Below are 13,555 nucleotides of genomic sequence, written 5' to 3' on the forward strand. Positions count from 1 at the left end.
TAGAAAGTGCCCCAAATTGCCCCCATACACAGTACCCCCATACACAGTAGCCCCCAATTGCCCCCATAGAGAGTACCTCCAATAGAAAATCCCCCTATACACATACCCCCATACACAGTAGCCCCAATTGCCCCCATAGAGAGTACCTCCAATAGTAAAGGCCCCCAATACACAGTGCCCCCCATAGACGCTACTTCTTGTGGCTCCTGTTCCTTATGCGGCTCCTGCTACGGCGGTGACAGGCCCTTTTATAAGGTTGCGCCCCGTGCGTACGTGTGACATCACACGTATGCACAGGCGCAACCTTATTAAAGGGCCTGTCCCCGCCATACGAGGAGCAGAATAAGAAGTAGGAGCCACAGGACTTGACGGAGCCAGAGCGCTTGGCTGCAGCCAGCGCATCCCGCTGGCCTGGATAGTTTAATGAATGTTCTGCATTTTCGTACAGACAGCGGGATGCGCTGTAAAAACCGGGACTGTCCCGCGAAAAGCGGGACAGTTGGGGGGTATGTTATATAGGGTGGTACAGATGTTGCTGGGACTCCTGAACAAAATGATGGCATGGTGCTATAAAGAAATATACATGTTGGAACCCCTCAGCAATTCTACTTTTGCTTGTCCTTTAACTATGACATTGTTTGGGTTTGAATAGCCTTAACAGAAACTGTATATAAGTGCATGCAAATTATCTGTAAATGAAAATCAAATTAATACAGACATACTGTATGTCCCTGAAAATAGCTAGACCCCAGTGCACCTGAATGTGTTCCATTACTGGCAGTTCTATCTACATACGGAGCTGCCTACAGTATGGCAACATACCGTATACTGTATTGGGATGGGGGGACACTTTAGCGCAGGCTGCAGATAAAGGCGAAGAAAGATTCTTTGCACATGCACTAGGGGTATATTTACCATTCTGTGTAAAAAGTGGAGTGAAACATTACCGGTGATGTTGCCCAGGGCAACCAATCAGCAATTAGATTTCAACTGCTATGGCTGCTATGAGCAACATCACCGGTAATGGTTTACTCCACTTTTTACACAGCATGATAAATATACCTCTAAGGAAGGGATGTATAGTAGAAACCAGTATTTATTAGCAATCACAGGGGTGGCCACTGATCAGCTAGGGATTTCATCTGTGGGTACTATACAGGTGACAACGAAGAACCCCTATTTTTCAAATCTAATTTTCCCCACCCTTTTTAACACCCAGTAGATAAGCGTTCTAAATGTACAGTATTGATATGAACTATAATTCCTGGAAATGTAAGTCCAGCATTATGCATGTTACAAGCAATGTGTGACAATTATTTAACAAATATTGAACCACTACAAAGTAATGTTTTATCACACAGTCACCTTTCAGCATAGTTCAAGCACCAGTAATGTAGTACACACGTAGCACAGGGTGTTTCAGGTTACCCTACACTGTTATGGGATGCCTGTGCAGTGAAATTGTCACATCTCTCTGGGGACCTCATCCTACTATTTCCAGTACACTAGCTCTCTACTGTATCTTGTGGTTAAACATGTGCACCTTGCAATAGCATTTTTTCCCTTTTTTACATTAAGTTTATTGAATTATTTAACAACCAGAAACAGTGAAATGACAAAGATGCTATGCTTATGATTATGCTGTGAGGTTTTGCCCCCTAGAAGAGCCCAAAGCATAGTAAAGTGCCCAAGGCTAATGGTCAGTTAGTTTGAGATTTGGGGAGTGCTAACTTGCTTTCCTAGATATCCCCTAAAGCCTAGACTGATAGCCAATGAAGGTACCTAATGTAATTGATTTACTGAATATTGTTGTAAATATAGTAGAATGAGTGATATGGTTCAACAAATGTATAAGCTAAGTATTAGCTAAGCAGGGCTTGAACCCAAATAATTTGAACATTGAACAGCAGCATCAAATTTGGGAGTGGGGGACAGACTAGAAAGACATTTAATTTAAAGAGAATGTAAGTTTTAGTAGACTTAAGATAGGAGATCCAAATTACGGAAAGACCCCTTATAAGGGATACCCCAGGTCCAGTGCTTTGTGCTTGGCAGTGATGTATGCATTGGGGACAGACAGCTAAAAAAAAAAAACTGTGTCACAGCCGGGCCCCCTTTAAAGCGAGGATATCGTCCGGGCCGGCACAACAGTACCCCCTGTGCCCCACTGATGGCGGCCCTGCACTCACATACATAAACTATATATACAACCACTAATACTAACTGTAGATATTAGTATCACAATAGCCTTGGATATTCTGATTGTTAAAGAACTCATCCAGGCCCCTCTTAAAGGCATTAACAGAATATGTTTCCTATCTGGTTTTATAGCGAGAAATATTTGCACCCAGAAGGTGATAGAATCCCCTGATGCGCCGCCACTTGGGGGAGGCCCCACACAGGGGAGGGCAGGTGGGAGGAGCCAGGCGGGCTGCCTGCTGACGTCACGGTGTCCCTGCATTAAGGCGGCAGCAGCATCACAGGATTACTGCCATCCGAGCAGGAGAGGAGAAATTCCCTTGCAGTCCCGAGCGAGGCCGGCCATCTGCACCTCTCACCCGGACACCAGGCAGCAACAACAGCAGCAGGAGGGGACCCGGCCATATTGCAGCATGTCGGTAGCAGGGCTCAAGAAGCAGTTCCACAAAGCCACTCAGGTAAATCAAGCGATTTCATGGCTGCAGCCCCCTGTCATTCTGCAGAGGGGTCCTTCCCTTTTCCCTGTCGCCCTGGCTCTTGCCTACATTATTTTGGGAACAACGACTATGACACGGATTCATCTGTTCAGCAGGTTTCGGGGCATTTGTGCAAGGCGAGCAGCGCTCTGGCTGTGTAAGGGTTAACCCCCAGGGGCATCTCCAGGCTATTTTTATCGCTGCAATTGTGATTTGTTGCTATATGGAGTGTGTGCATCAATACATCTGATTATATGGGTGTAATTGCTAGAAATCCCCCCCTCCCCCCCATAATAGATGTAAATACTAGCGCAGGATCCGGGGGTAGGCTGGAATTGATACTCTGCTTTCCCATAATATATATCCCATGGGAACCCCCACATGACTGTAGTAAGGATGGGGCTTGGTACCCCACTGGCTGACTGATAACCATGATACACACAATAAAACTTCAGCATGCCATGGGTTAAACAAAAGACAATGCCAGCTGTCATGGAAATCCAGGTCAAAATGAAATGTATTGAGGTAACTCAGTAATCTGCCTCATCTTTGTGGTTTTATTTCTATGGTGATGCACAGGCAGTAAATGCAGGGGAAAGCTGTGATCCTAGCAATGGTGATAAAATGCAGCAGGGTTATCTCTCTGTCTCTGTGTTGGAGGCGTGCAGCAGCTCTCCTGTGTATCACAGCACACTTGGATAAAATGGAGATTAGGAGATAGGCACAGCATAGAGGGATTACTAACTGCTGAAGCCAAATCATGATCTTAGATTTAGGATTTACATCAGTTTGTCTGCAGTCAGTGTTCACACAGAAATTCTCCCATAGAGGTCACCTCCTCATCCCTACTGCTGCCTGCAGCCAAAAGCTCCATGCAGAGCTATCTGATATCAGCTGCATTATTAAACAGGTTGGGGAGGTCTCCTCTCTCTCTCGGCTCTTCTGCAGGAAGGATGTGATATTGCAGTTCTGTTTTTTTAATCCCCTCTCATAGGGACACTAGGACATGATTTCAAAGTTACCTTTAATTAGGGAGTTTAAAGCCTCTATTATTGCTATTGTTTGCCTCAAGCCTTTCACTGTATATGCCGTAATTTTCAGCATCACGTATAATGACTAAAGCAATATGCTTTATACCTGCTGTGTAATAGCATTTCTCATTAGTTTTTGCACATTACCTGGTTAAGGTTGCTACCGGCTGCTATTACACATACCTAGTTGGTAAAATACTGACTCTGCCAGTAAACCTGCAATACCGGTTCTGACCTTTGTCATTTCTAGTAAATGTAGACTCTCCTGTAGGTACACCACCAGCCTGCCCAGTTATGCCCCAATCAGGCCTATTTATTTGCCCTCTTACAACCAGCTTCCCCTGATTCAGGAAAAGTTATTGCTATATTTTATGCTTGCTTAATGGAATCAGTTTCTTGGATTCTTGGTGACCTAATTTACTTGCTCTTTGGCAAACAACAAAATCTCACACTTGCTTTTTTGGAAGGAATTCTAAATATACTTTCAGGATCAGAGTTGCAGGGCTCCAACAAAAAGCCCATTTTGTATTATAATAAAAGGAGTAATGTGATGACATAACCCTGTTAAATGCACCCTGAATTAATCATCCAGGGAGCAATAGAAAACTTATCTTTGCACTCAGTGGAATAAATACCATGAGAGAAAGGAATACAATCTGCACCAGGATCTGCCCCCCAGCCTCCCAATGGCCCAGAGCCCTGCACATCCAACAGTGGCATATATAGTATCTGTTCTTAGAAAAGGAATGCAGGGGCCCTTCCCATGTTATTTTCCTTAAGTAGACCAAAATATTTATAGGGCAACTAGCATAAGGCAAGATATGACCAATATTATGTACAAGGCTGCTGTACATGCCTGTAGGTACAGATGACCTCTAAGGATTTAGTCCCCTATTTTCATTGCTGGTGGCATCACTGGGCATGCATGATCTGCTCTAGTCACGAGTAATAACTCCAGCATGCAGGCCACACTGAATACATGCATTGCTTCTGTCACTAGGAAAAGAGCTGACACAAGATGAAGGAAAACTTTTCATTCATGGCTCTTCATTGTCATAGGGCCCATGTACCCCTAGGCTGGTACGACTCTTTTAAGACAAGTTGTGAAGCCCCCCTCGCCCATGTCTGAGTGCAGGAGTGGTGGCAGAGGGGGTTCTCAGTTCGAAGATAGGAAAAGAAGCTGCCTTGGGGCTGGTATGGTAAAACCTAGGCATCTAGTACATTATTTACCAAGTGTTGATTTCTGTCATCTGTCACTACATTTTATTTTATTAGAAAGCCTGCCCAAATGCAGGGGTCAAGTGTAGACACTGAAATTAAATAGTTAATAGCTGATCCATTATTGAAAAATATTTTAGAAAGCCCTTTAATTGTGACTACATTTGTATAACTGTACATCAACTTCAACCAAGTTGCATTGCACAGTCTGTTTTTATTTGGTGTGGGTTTTAATATAAAATATTCACTGGCTGAAATTCATATGAATCTTCGACTGTGTTGTGGAAGGTTTGTAAACTTGAACAAAATAAAGGAATAAAAGGTTTAGAGGAGTTTATCTGAAAGCTCCAAGGGTAAAATTCATCAATAAATTTTTTTTTGGTTCAGTTTTCTTGCTGAATCAGCAAAACAGCCGACATGCAGTTTACTTTTTCCTGATGGGAAGGTTAAATTAACAGCACATCAATATCTGAATGACTGAATTACTTTCCATCAAAACCCTACTGACCCATGAGTACATCTCTAAATGTATAGTAACATTCTTAAAGGAGCAGGCACCTTTACAAACATAATTTCATTTACTACACCATACATAATGTCTTCATTTTGTAATGTATTATAAAATGTAGGTTTTTAAAAACAAATTAGTTTTATTTTCCTCCCCCATTTTAATTTGTTAATTAGGTTAACTGCCTTTTAAACTGTTAATGTTAAAATTAGATACATTTCTCAGGAGCATTTGAAAAATGTCAGCAACAAATGTAATAGTTATTATGTTGCAGACTAAAAGCCCAGGAAGTATGCTTCAAATGTAACAACTAATGTATGAAATTGTAGCAGTTTAAAGGGTTGGCAGTCTGGTTAGCAGAGCTGCTGGTGGAAAACATAGGTAGGGAAAATTAAACACATTTAGTGCAAAATCAGTATGTTAACTGCTGTCACACTGCTCATTGCTATAAACCTAGCTGCCAGTTACTACAGGTCACTTTCTCTGGAACCCAACTCACACATTGCATCAGTATTCACAGTATTTATTCTTTTATTTGTCTCTCCAGACCTCTTTGCTGCCAGAAGCAGTAACCTCTTCCCTGCTTGACTTTGTTGACTTGTCTTGTATGCTTGACTCTGCTAATATGATACTTTGTCTTTGCTTTATAAAAGGCCTTGGCGGGGTTACACCAGCCTCTTTTCCAGTAATATTGTGTGCACCTGTTTGTTCTTTGTCTGTTTCATGTCCCTGCAGCCCCAGACCCACTATATGTCATTCTAAAACTCACCCACTGCTTCCCAAGTTCCCTGTCCAGTTACAGAGCCCATAATCCCATGTGCTGTGGTTGGCTTCCAACTAGGAGTTTCTATCTTGTTCTAATGCCTGCCTTGATTCTCTCCTACATGCCAAAACATGGCCCTTGATAAAACTGTCCATAAGGTGTGTGGCCAAAGTGCCTTGTATAGGGCAAGCACTGATGTGAGTGGTGTATGTAACCTATTACAAGATATATGGAAAATGCTGGTGTTAAATAAGCAAAGGATAACAATAATAAAAGACCAGGAAATAACCTATAGCTCCCTATCTAAGATTACTAGAACAGCTGACACTTGTTCTAACAGTTACCATTTTATACTGGCTGGCATACCTTATTAGGAATATAATATGAACTGGAACCCACAATAGCATATGTAATTTAAATAGCACATTCAAATAGAAAACCTTGGGTTTCACTTTATCATTTTTGGCTCCCTATAGCATACTTTGCTAAATCTATGAATATTGGGCATCAAACTGTTCAGTAGATAGAAATTGTGAAATGTCTTTGCTTTAAAGTGGATAAAAACAGGAACTGTTGGTGTGCAAAGCTTATTATAATAGTGGGTGTGACTTATAATTATGGGAGGGGCTTGTTTTTGCAAGCCACGCTATGTCAACACACATAGCATCCCCCCACTTTTTAACCTCCAGTTCAAGCACTGTATAATTACCCCGTTATGGAACTAGCCCAATCTGATGGTTACTGGAGTTTTACAATATCCCAGAACTAGCCTTAAGTATGTGGGGGGGGGGGGGGGGTCAAATAAAAAGCGCCCTTTGTTTTAGACATCCAGTTGAATACATTGGTCCTACTTGTCCCATTGTGACAGCAACCACTGTATATATACAGGAATGTGCAGTTCTGTGACCAGGTTCAGCCTATTCTGCTGTCAAAAATGGACATAAGCAATCAATTGATTGCTTAACAGTTTTGTGGGCAGCTAGTGTCATGGGTGAGTGACTGAATTAACTGTACTTGTGTATCTTGCTCCCAAGGTCTCCTGTATAACCTTAGAGTGGAGTCCTGCCCAGCTAGCACTGTTGTTTGCACAGCTGTAAATGGAACGTTGTACACTGGCTGAACTTTTGTTTATTCTTGGTGGGATTTGGTGCAGAATAAGGGTTATTATCCTCACTTAATTTCCCAAGGAATAACTATGTATTCAACGCTATTCATGAACATCTAAAAACTGATGGTGTATACATTAAAATTGTAATAACTTCATTGCATCATTTAATCTTGCTGTTTTTTTATTGGTTAGTTTACAGTAAATGAATAGTTGTATACCATAATGGCTTTAGATCCTAATTTCCCTATAAATACAGCAGTTAGATTATTAGATGTGTAGTTTGTTGGCTTTGGAATCCTGATAAGAAAATGGGGCTGCAGCCCAGAAGCTTTGACGCTACAGGTCTGTTTGGAAAGCTTGGTGCTGTGTGTCAGTTTGGATATTTAGGTGCAAAAGACCTAAATAATGGACACCTCTTGCTTTTATATAACTCAATTCCTATGAAGTTGTATTGCATAGATCAGTGGTTCTCAACCTTCCCAATGCCGCGACCCTTTAATACAGTTCCTCATGTTGTGGTGACTCCCAACCATAGAGGAGCGGTGTCTTGGTTCCTAAGACCATCAGAAATATGTGTTTTCCAATGGTCTTAGGCGACCCCTGTGAAAGGGTTATTTGACCCCCAAAGGGGTCCCAACCCACAGGTTGAGAACCGCTAGCATAGATGGTATGGTTTATGTCTAAATATTTACATGTATATCATTATTTGGCCAGATGTACACCCACGTAATATTACAGTAACACCATTGGCCTACTGCATTTTGAGTTAAAGTGTAAAATGAAGAACTTTTTTCAACCATGTCCAGGCATTTTATGATGCATGTATTTTGCTTTATTAAGGTGTATAATGAGAACTGTAAAAAAGTACACTCAGGGGGAGATTTATCAATGTTCAAGTTTTTTTGGTGCTATAAATACTCAAATTCAAACCATGTTCTAAAAACGATTTAGAAAAACAAACTCAAACTCACAAGATCGAAATTTGAAGTTTTCCCATTCATTTAAGCAGATCACAAATGTAAACTAAGAATTTAATTTTAATACATTGTAATGAAAATATTTCAGCGAATACAAATGTTCCTAGCATTTGCTTTGTAGTAGGGTTTAGTATCACAGCCCAGACTATGCACAGCTTTAAAGTAAAATCTTTCAAACAAACAAAATAGTGAATTCTTGCATTCTGTTGCAACTGTTTGCAAAAATAAGTTCCCATTGCTTTGTTTGTGGAATATATTAATTTTTTGGCAATATTGACATTTCTTCAAGTGGCTGACGGAAGTGAAGGCTTTTCTTACTAAAGTTATATTGTGGTGGGTCTATTTCTACATAATGGCTCTTCTTCTTGCCACAAGATCTACTGCTAGCCCTTAAGCCAGGGGTCCCCAAACTTTCTTACTTGTGAGCCACAGTCAAATGTAAAAAAACTTTTGGAGGTGCCAAATAAGGGCTAAGATTGGCTATTAGGTAGCCTCTATGCACACTATCAGCTTACAGGAGGCTTTATTTGGTAGTAAATCTTGTTTTTATTCAACCAAAACTTGCCACTAAGTCAGGAATTCAAAAATAACTACCTGGTTTGGGGGCACTGAGCGCAACATCCAAGGGGTTGGCAGGAGCACTGGTCAGAGCAAGGTTTTGCTGGTCCATGTAGGCCCATAGATATTCTGATAAAAAGGAAACACATTGAACTATAATGTATCTCTTTTTGTTTGACATATACAGTACATGCAGTATATAGTGGGTGATGTTTTGAAACAGCTTTTATTGCATTTCTCCTTATAAACCCTTATCTGATTGCAGTTATATTTCTATATTTCTAATTATGTGACTTTTTATATCTCAAAACAAATTACATAATTTGCTTTACTTGTTAGAAAGAAACAATTTTGCCATAGCAAAATAGCCAAAAAATACCACAGTAAACCTCCAATCTATGGTCAGTGGCTTTAGACATTTTGCATGGAGAAAATCAAACCCCCTTGAAGTCACAAATGCAGGACCTTCTTAGCTAATAACAAGTTAATTAATGTATGAAATCATTGTTGTATGTGCCATTTAAAAACTTTTACTTTTATCAAATGCACCCCACAACTCATCTAATTTGACCTTCAAACTGGGTTTTCGGGTGTATGTAGGAGAGCAAATAGGCATTAACCTCATAAGTGGTCCCTCTAGGGAAGAGGAATGAAAGATGGGGAACTGGACAGATATATAACTGATAACATTTGATGATGGATTGTGAGAGATGGAGGAAGAATATAAAGCAATATGTCAGATAGAGTAAGAGGAGAGGATAAAACATTAAAAGGTAAGTAGAAAAGAAAATATACAGAAAAGCAAAGAGAAAAATGCACCCATACTGTGATTTTTTCAGTGCTACAGGAGAACAAAAAAAGGATAAATATAGATCTTCACGTTTTAATTGTAATGTGTGAAAGACTTGCCAGAGCCAGCCTGACCTTTATCATCTGAAATAAGTTTACCCATTTCACATGCTGACAGGGGTCAGAATCCTGAATGAATACAGGGTTAGAGATTGATTAATGGTGTTATATAATAAGCTTTAACGCAGCTATAAATTGCATATATAATTGTTTTTCAATATTAAAATAACTCTGAGAACCTAGTGATATTATATTGGAGGCAATTAAAAATTAAAAAATAAGGCTTTAAAAAAAAGTTGCACAGCAAACAAACCCCCAAAATGTATATATTTTTTTCCACAGCTTTACATGTTTTTTGAGTCTGAGATAAAATCATGATAATCTGACTGGCAAGGTCCATTTTCCTACCCCCTCCTTGGGCTAATCCAGGGGTCCCCAACCTTTTTTACCCATGAGCCATGAGTTAAATGTAAAAAGAGCTGAGGAGCAACACAAGCATAAAAAATGTTAATGGGGGTGCAAAATATATGGGGTGTGATTTGCTATTGGTTGTCCTTATGTAGACTGGCAGCCTACAGAAGGCTCTGATTAGTAGTACACATGGTTTTTATGTCAACTTGCCTCAAAGCTAGGAATTCACAAATAAGCACCTTTGTTAAGGCCACTGGGAGCAACATCCAATGGGTTGGGGAGCAACATGTTGCCTACAAGTCACTGGTTGGGGAACACTGGGCAATCATTCAATCTCATCCTCACCTTATTCTATTGTGAAGTCATAGATTATGGGACTTGAAGTCCATCATTCCAATACAGAATAAGGTAGGGAGGGGATGGGAAATTGCCCCTGTTGTCAGATCTTTGATCTTAATATGAAGCATCATGTATGCCTAAAATGATTCCTAAATGAAAGTTCAATTATTAAAGGAAGCACAGATAAATTTATAAATCTGATCTCAACATGAAGGGCCATGCTGTGGCCAAAAGTAAACATAATTTATTTTTGCTAGTAAACTCTGTGCTCCTTGCCTTGCAAGAACATTAACTGGTTTTGTCACTTTCCCTCCTTGTCTCCAGGGAAGCTGCAGTGCTTGAGGGTGCCCCTACAGGGTGTTGGTTACAGCCACAGAATGATATGTACAAAGACCTCAGGAAATATTATCTGGCGAGCTATAGTGTCAACACAAGCATCAGAAACTAAAAGTAACGGAGATAAAAGTAACCTTCATAAATAAGCTTTAAATTATATAATAAATTATACAATAATGTGTTTTTTATCATGAGGCAGTATTAGGTCAATTGGCAGTATAGCATGTTATAACATGTAACAAAAGATAAAAAAGTGATACAAGTAAAAATAGCAATATTAAATGTAAAAAATCTAAAATAAGACTAATTATAGAAGGTAAGAGACTTACACCCTCAATGACACACTCTATTGATTATTTTTCCAGAAAGGAGAAGCCAAAGTACTCCTTGGTTAATCATACAATTATTTGCTTCTCATTCCCAGTATAACATCACATTTTTGACATATATCTGACTCATTGCTTAACTGTACAGCTGGTTACCACTGAGCGTTTGTATGGTGCTGTGCATGTGTTGGTGAGGGGTTACAGTATGTTTATGATTGAGACTGGGATGTGGGTGTAGTTTGAAAATACCTTTTCACAATAGTAAAACAGCATCTGTTTTTGTCTAACATGAATGTCCATGTTCCTAGGGTTGACACCTTTTTTGTAAAATAACTGGAATTCAGGTCGGGGAGTAGGCGGTGATGTCTCATGGGGGTGGTGTGGGGAAATTGGCAGATTGGGTGGGGGAAATGGGCAGAACATAGGCAGGTCTATTCTTATAAGGGGTATTCTAGCAGCAGAGCGGGTCAGCGAAGGGAGGGATTTAAAGGGTATTTACATTGCCTGGTAAATTTTTAATTCCGGCCCTGGCCCTAACTGGTGATTTACTGACTGGGCAGGTCAAATACCAGGCAGATGGCAACACTACTGTACCACTTGCGACCACACCACAGTGTACAGTACAGAATGGTAGCCTTACTGGTCTGAAGAGTGGCTCATGTAGGCTTATGTGAGACAAACTTTGCACAAAAACATTCACAAGTTGCCCCCAGAAACAGATCTGAATGAAAGTTAATTGTTAAAAAATAGAGCATCAGTCACTGGTTTTCACTGGTGATGTAATCAAGTGTCAACAGAGGCGACTGGAGGGATGCACTATCATTTCATGCTGCTTTGGTTACTCTTTTTATGGGCATCTCAGCAAGCACAGTGGTTTATCTTTGGCACATGTAGTGCACAATTCAGGAACCTGCCAAATCCATGTGATTTATGACATTGAAGTGTCTAGTTAACAATATTAGGAACGATCCAAGGTCATATTTAGTCCCAGCATGGTTTTCACTGTGAGACGTTGCAGAAGCAGCAGCTCCATGATAAATGATCCCAATATGTTCTCGTTAAAACTTCACTGTGTAAAAAACCTCACATAAAACTTCAGGTTCCAAACAGATTGGTATTCTGAAATGAAACCCAATAAAAGGCATAGCTGTGTCACAAACACATTGCTAGTTGAAGGTGCTCTCAAAAAAGAAAGGGTGATCATTAATAAGCATATAAAGGAGAAATATAAACACTAGACTGGTAACTGAGTATATTCTGAGAAAGCCTATATGATACAGTTTGCCTACTTATATTTTTCTTTCCTGTTTTCTTAATGGATTTAAATGAAGGGATAGAAGACATAGCATCTAAATCTGTGAAATGTTATTCTATGCAGCAGAATAAGCTGTCAGCATTTTTTTACAATAAATTCTACAACCTGGGAACAGTAATCTATGGTGAAGCTTCCTGTTTTTCCTGTTCTGAAATTCCTTGCACCCAGCGCAGAGGCTGGAAATGTATTTTTATTTCTAAAACAGAAATAAAACAAAAACGGCTGGAAAGATACATAAAGGGGACTATAACCCAATGCATTGCAGGTCTAACAGTATATCACATAAAGTAGCTGATATCATAAACATATAAATAAACCCTTTTTTATTACAAATATACTTTTCTAGAAATATGTGCCATTGAATAATGTCTAGTATTTATTAAGTGCAAAAAAAACACAAAAACTCAAATGTAAAAAAGCTTGCGAGTTTCTATAGAAGTCAATTTCAAGTCACATTTCTGGTGGTTTTATGTGTTATCACAGTTTTGCTAAAAAAAAAAAGGTGAAATTGCCCTTTAAGCTGCAAGTCTCTGTTCCCCAAGAGACCTATTTAGCTTATTAGTTACAATTGTATCTAAGTGCAGGTGTAGCTTGTTAATTTTTCTGTACTCTCTGCCAAAAGCTACTTTTTTAATTAAGTTTGAGAAAAATTGTATCTTTTTAAGAATTCAGTGCAGGTTCAGTGCAGCAGATCAATTTGAAATGAGGGACTTTTCAGAAAGAATCTAGGACTGTGGTGTCAAAATGGAGACTGTCCCACCAAAATCGGGACAGTTGGGAGGTATGATTTAAGTAAGTGCAGTACTCTGAACATAAGGCACTGCGTTTACACAAACCAAGGGCATGCATACATGCTAGTCTGGAGCACACAGACAATCATAAAATGGTGGTCTATGGTAAAAGGGGCAACATGTACTGATATAAATATATGGGAAATTATTATTATTCTTAGCTGGGATATAAATTATCTACTGGTTAAGTTTTTGTTCAGAACATTGCCACTGACCCTTTCTGCAGAGACATCAACCAGCATCATGTCATTGGGTGCTAATAATCTACTGGTAAATTATATTATATATTATACTTTGATTTACTTAATGCAAATATCTGCATATCAATCCTCTGGCCTTGACATTTGGAT

General features: G+C 39.7%; 1 protein-coding gene across 1 annotated transcript in view; it reads left to right on the forward strand.

The window, feature by feature from the left end:
* The first annotated feature begins 2,579 nt into the window (after window positions 1-2,579).
* sh3gl2 (SH3-domain GRB2-like 2) overlaps window positions 2,580-13,555 on the forward strand; it is a 76,695-nt gene continuing 65,719 nt past the window's right edge. The window contains 1 exon segment of the mRNA NM_001097297.1: window positions 2,580-2,657. Within this exon segment, the coding sequence (NP_001090766.1) occupies window positions 2,613-2,657 (45 nt within the window). The 5' untranslated portion in view covers window positions 2,580-2,612.

This window comes from Xenopus tropicalis, chromosome 1, assembly GCF_000004195.4.
Source record: "Xenopus tropicalis strain Nigerian chromosome 1, UCB_Xtro_10.0, whole genome shotgun sequence".
NCBI classification, from domain to species: Eukaryota; Metazoa; Chordata; class Amphibia; order Anura; family Pipidae; genus Xenopus; species Xenopus tropicalis.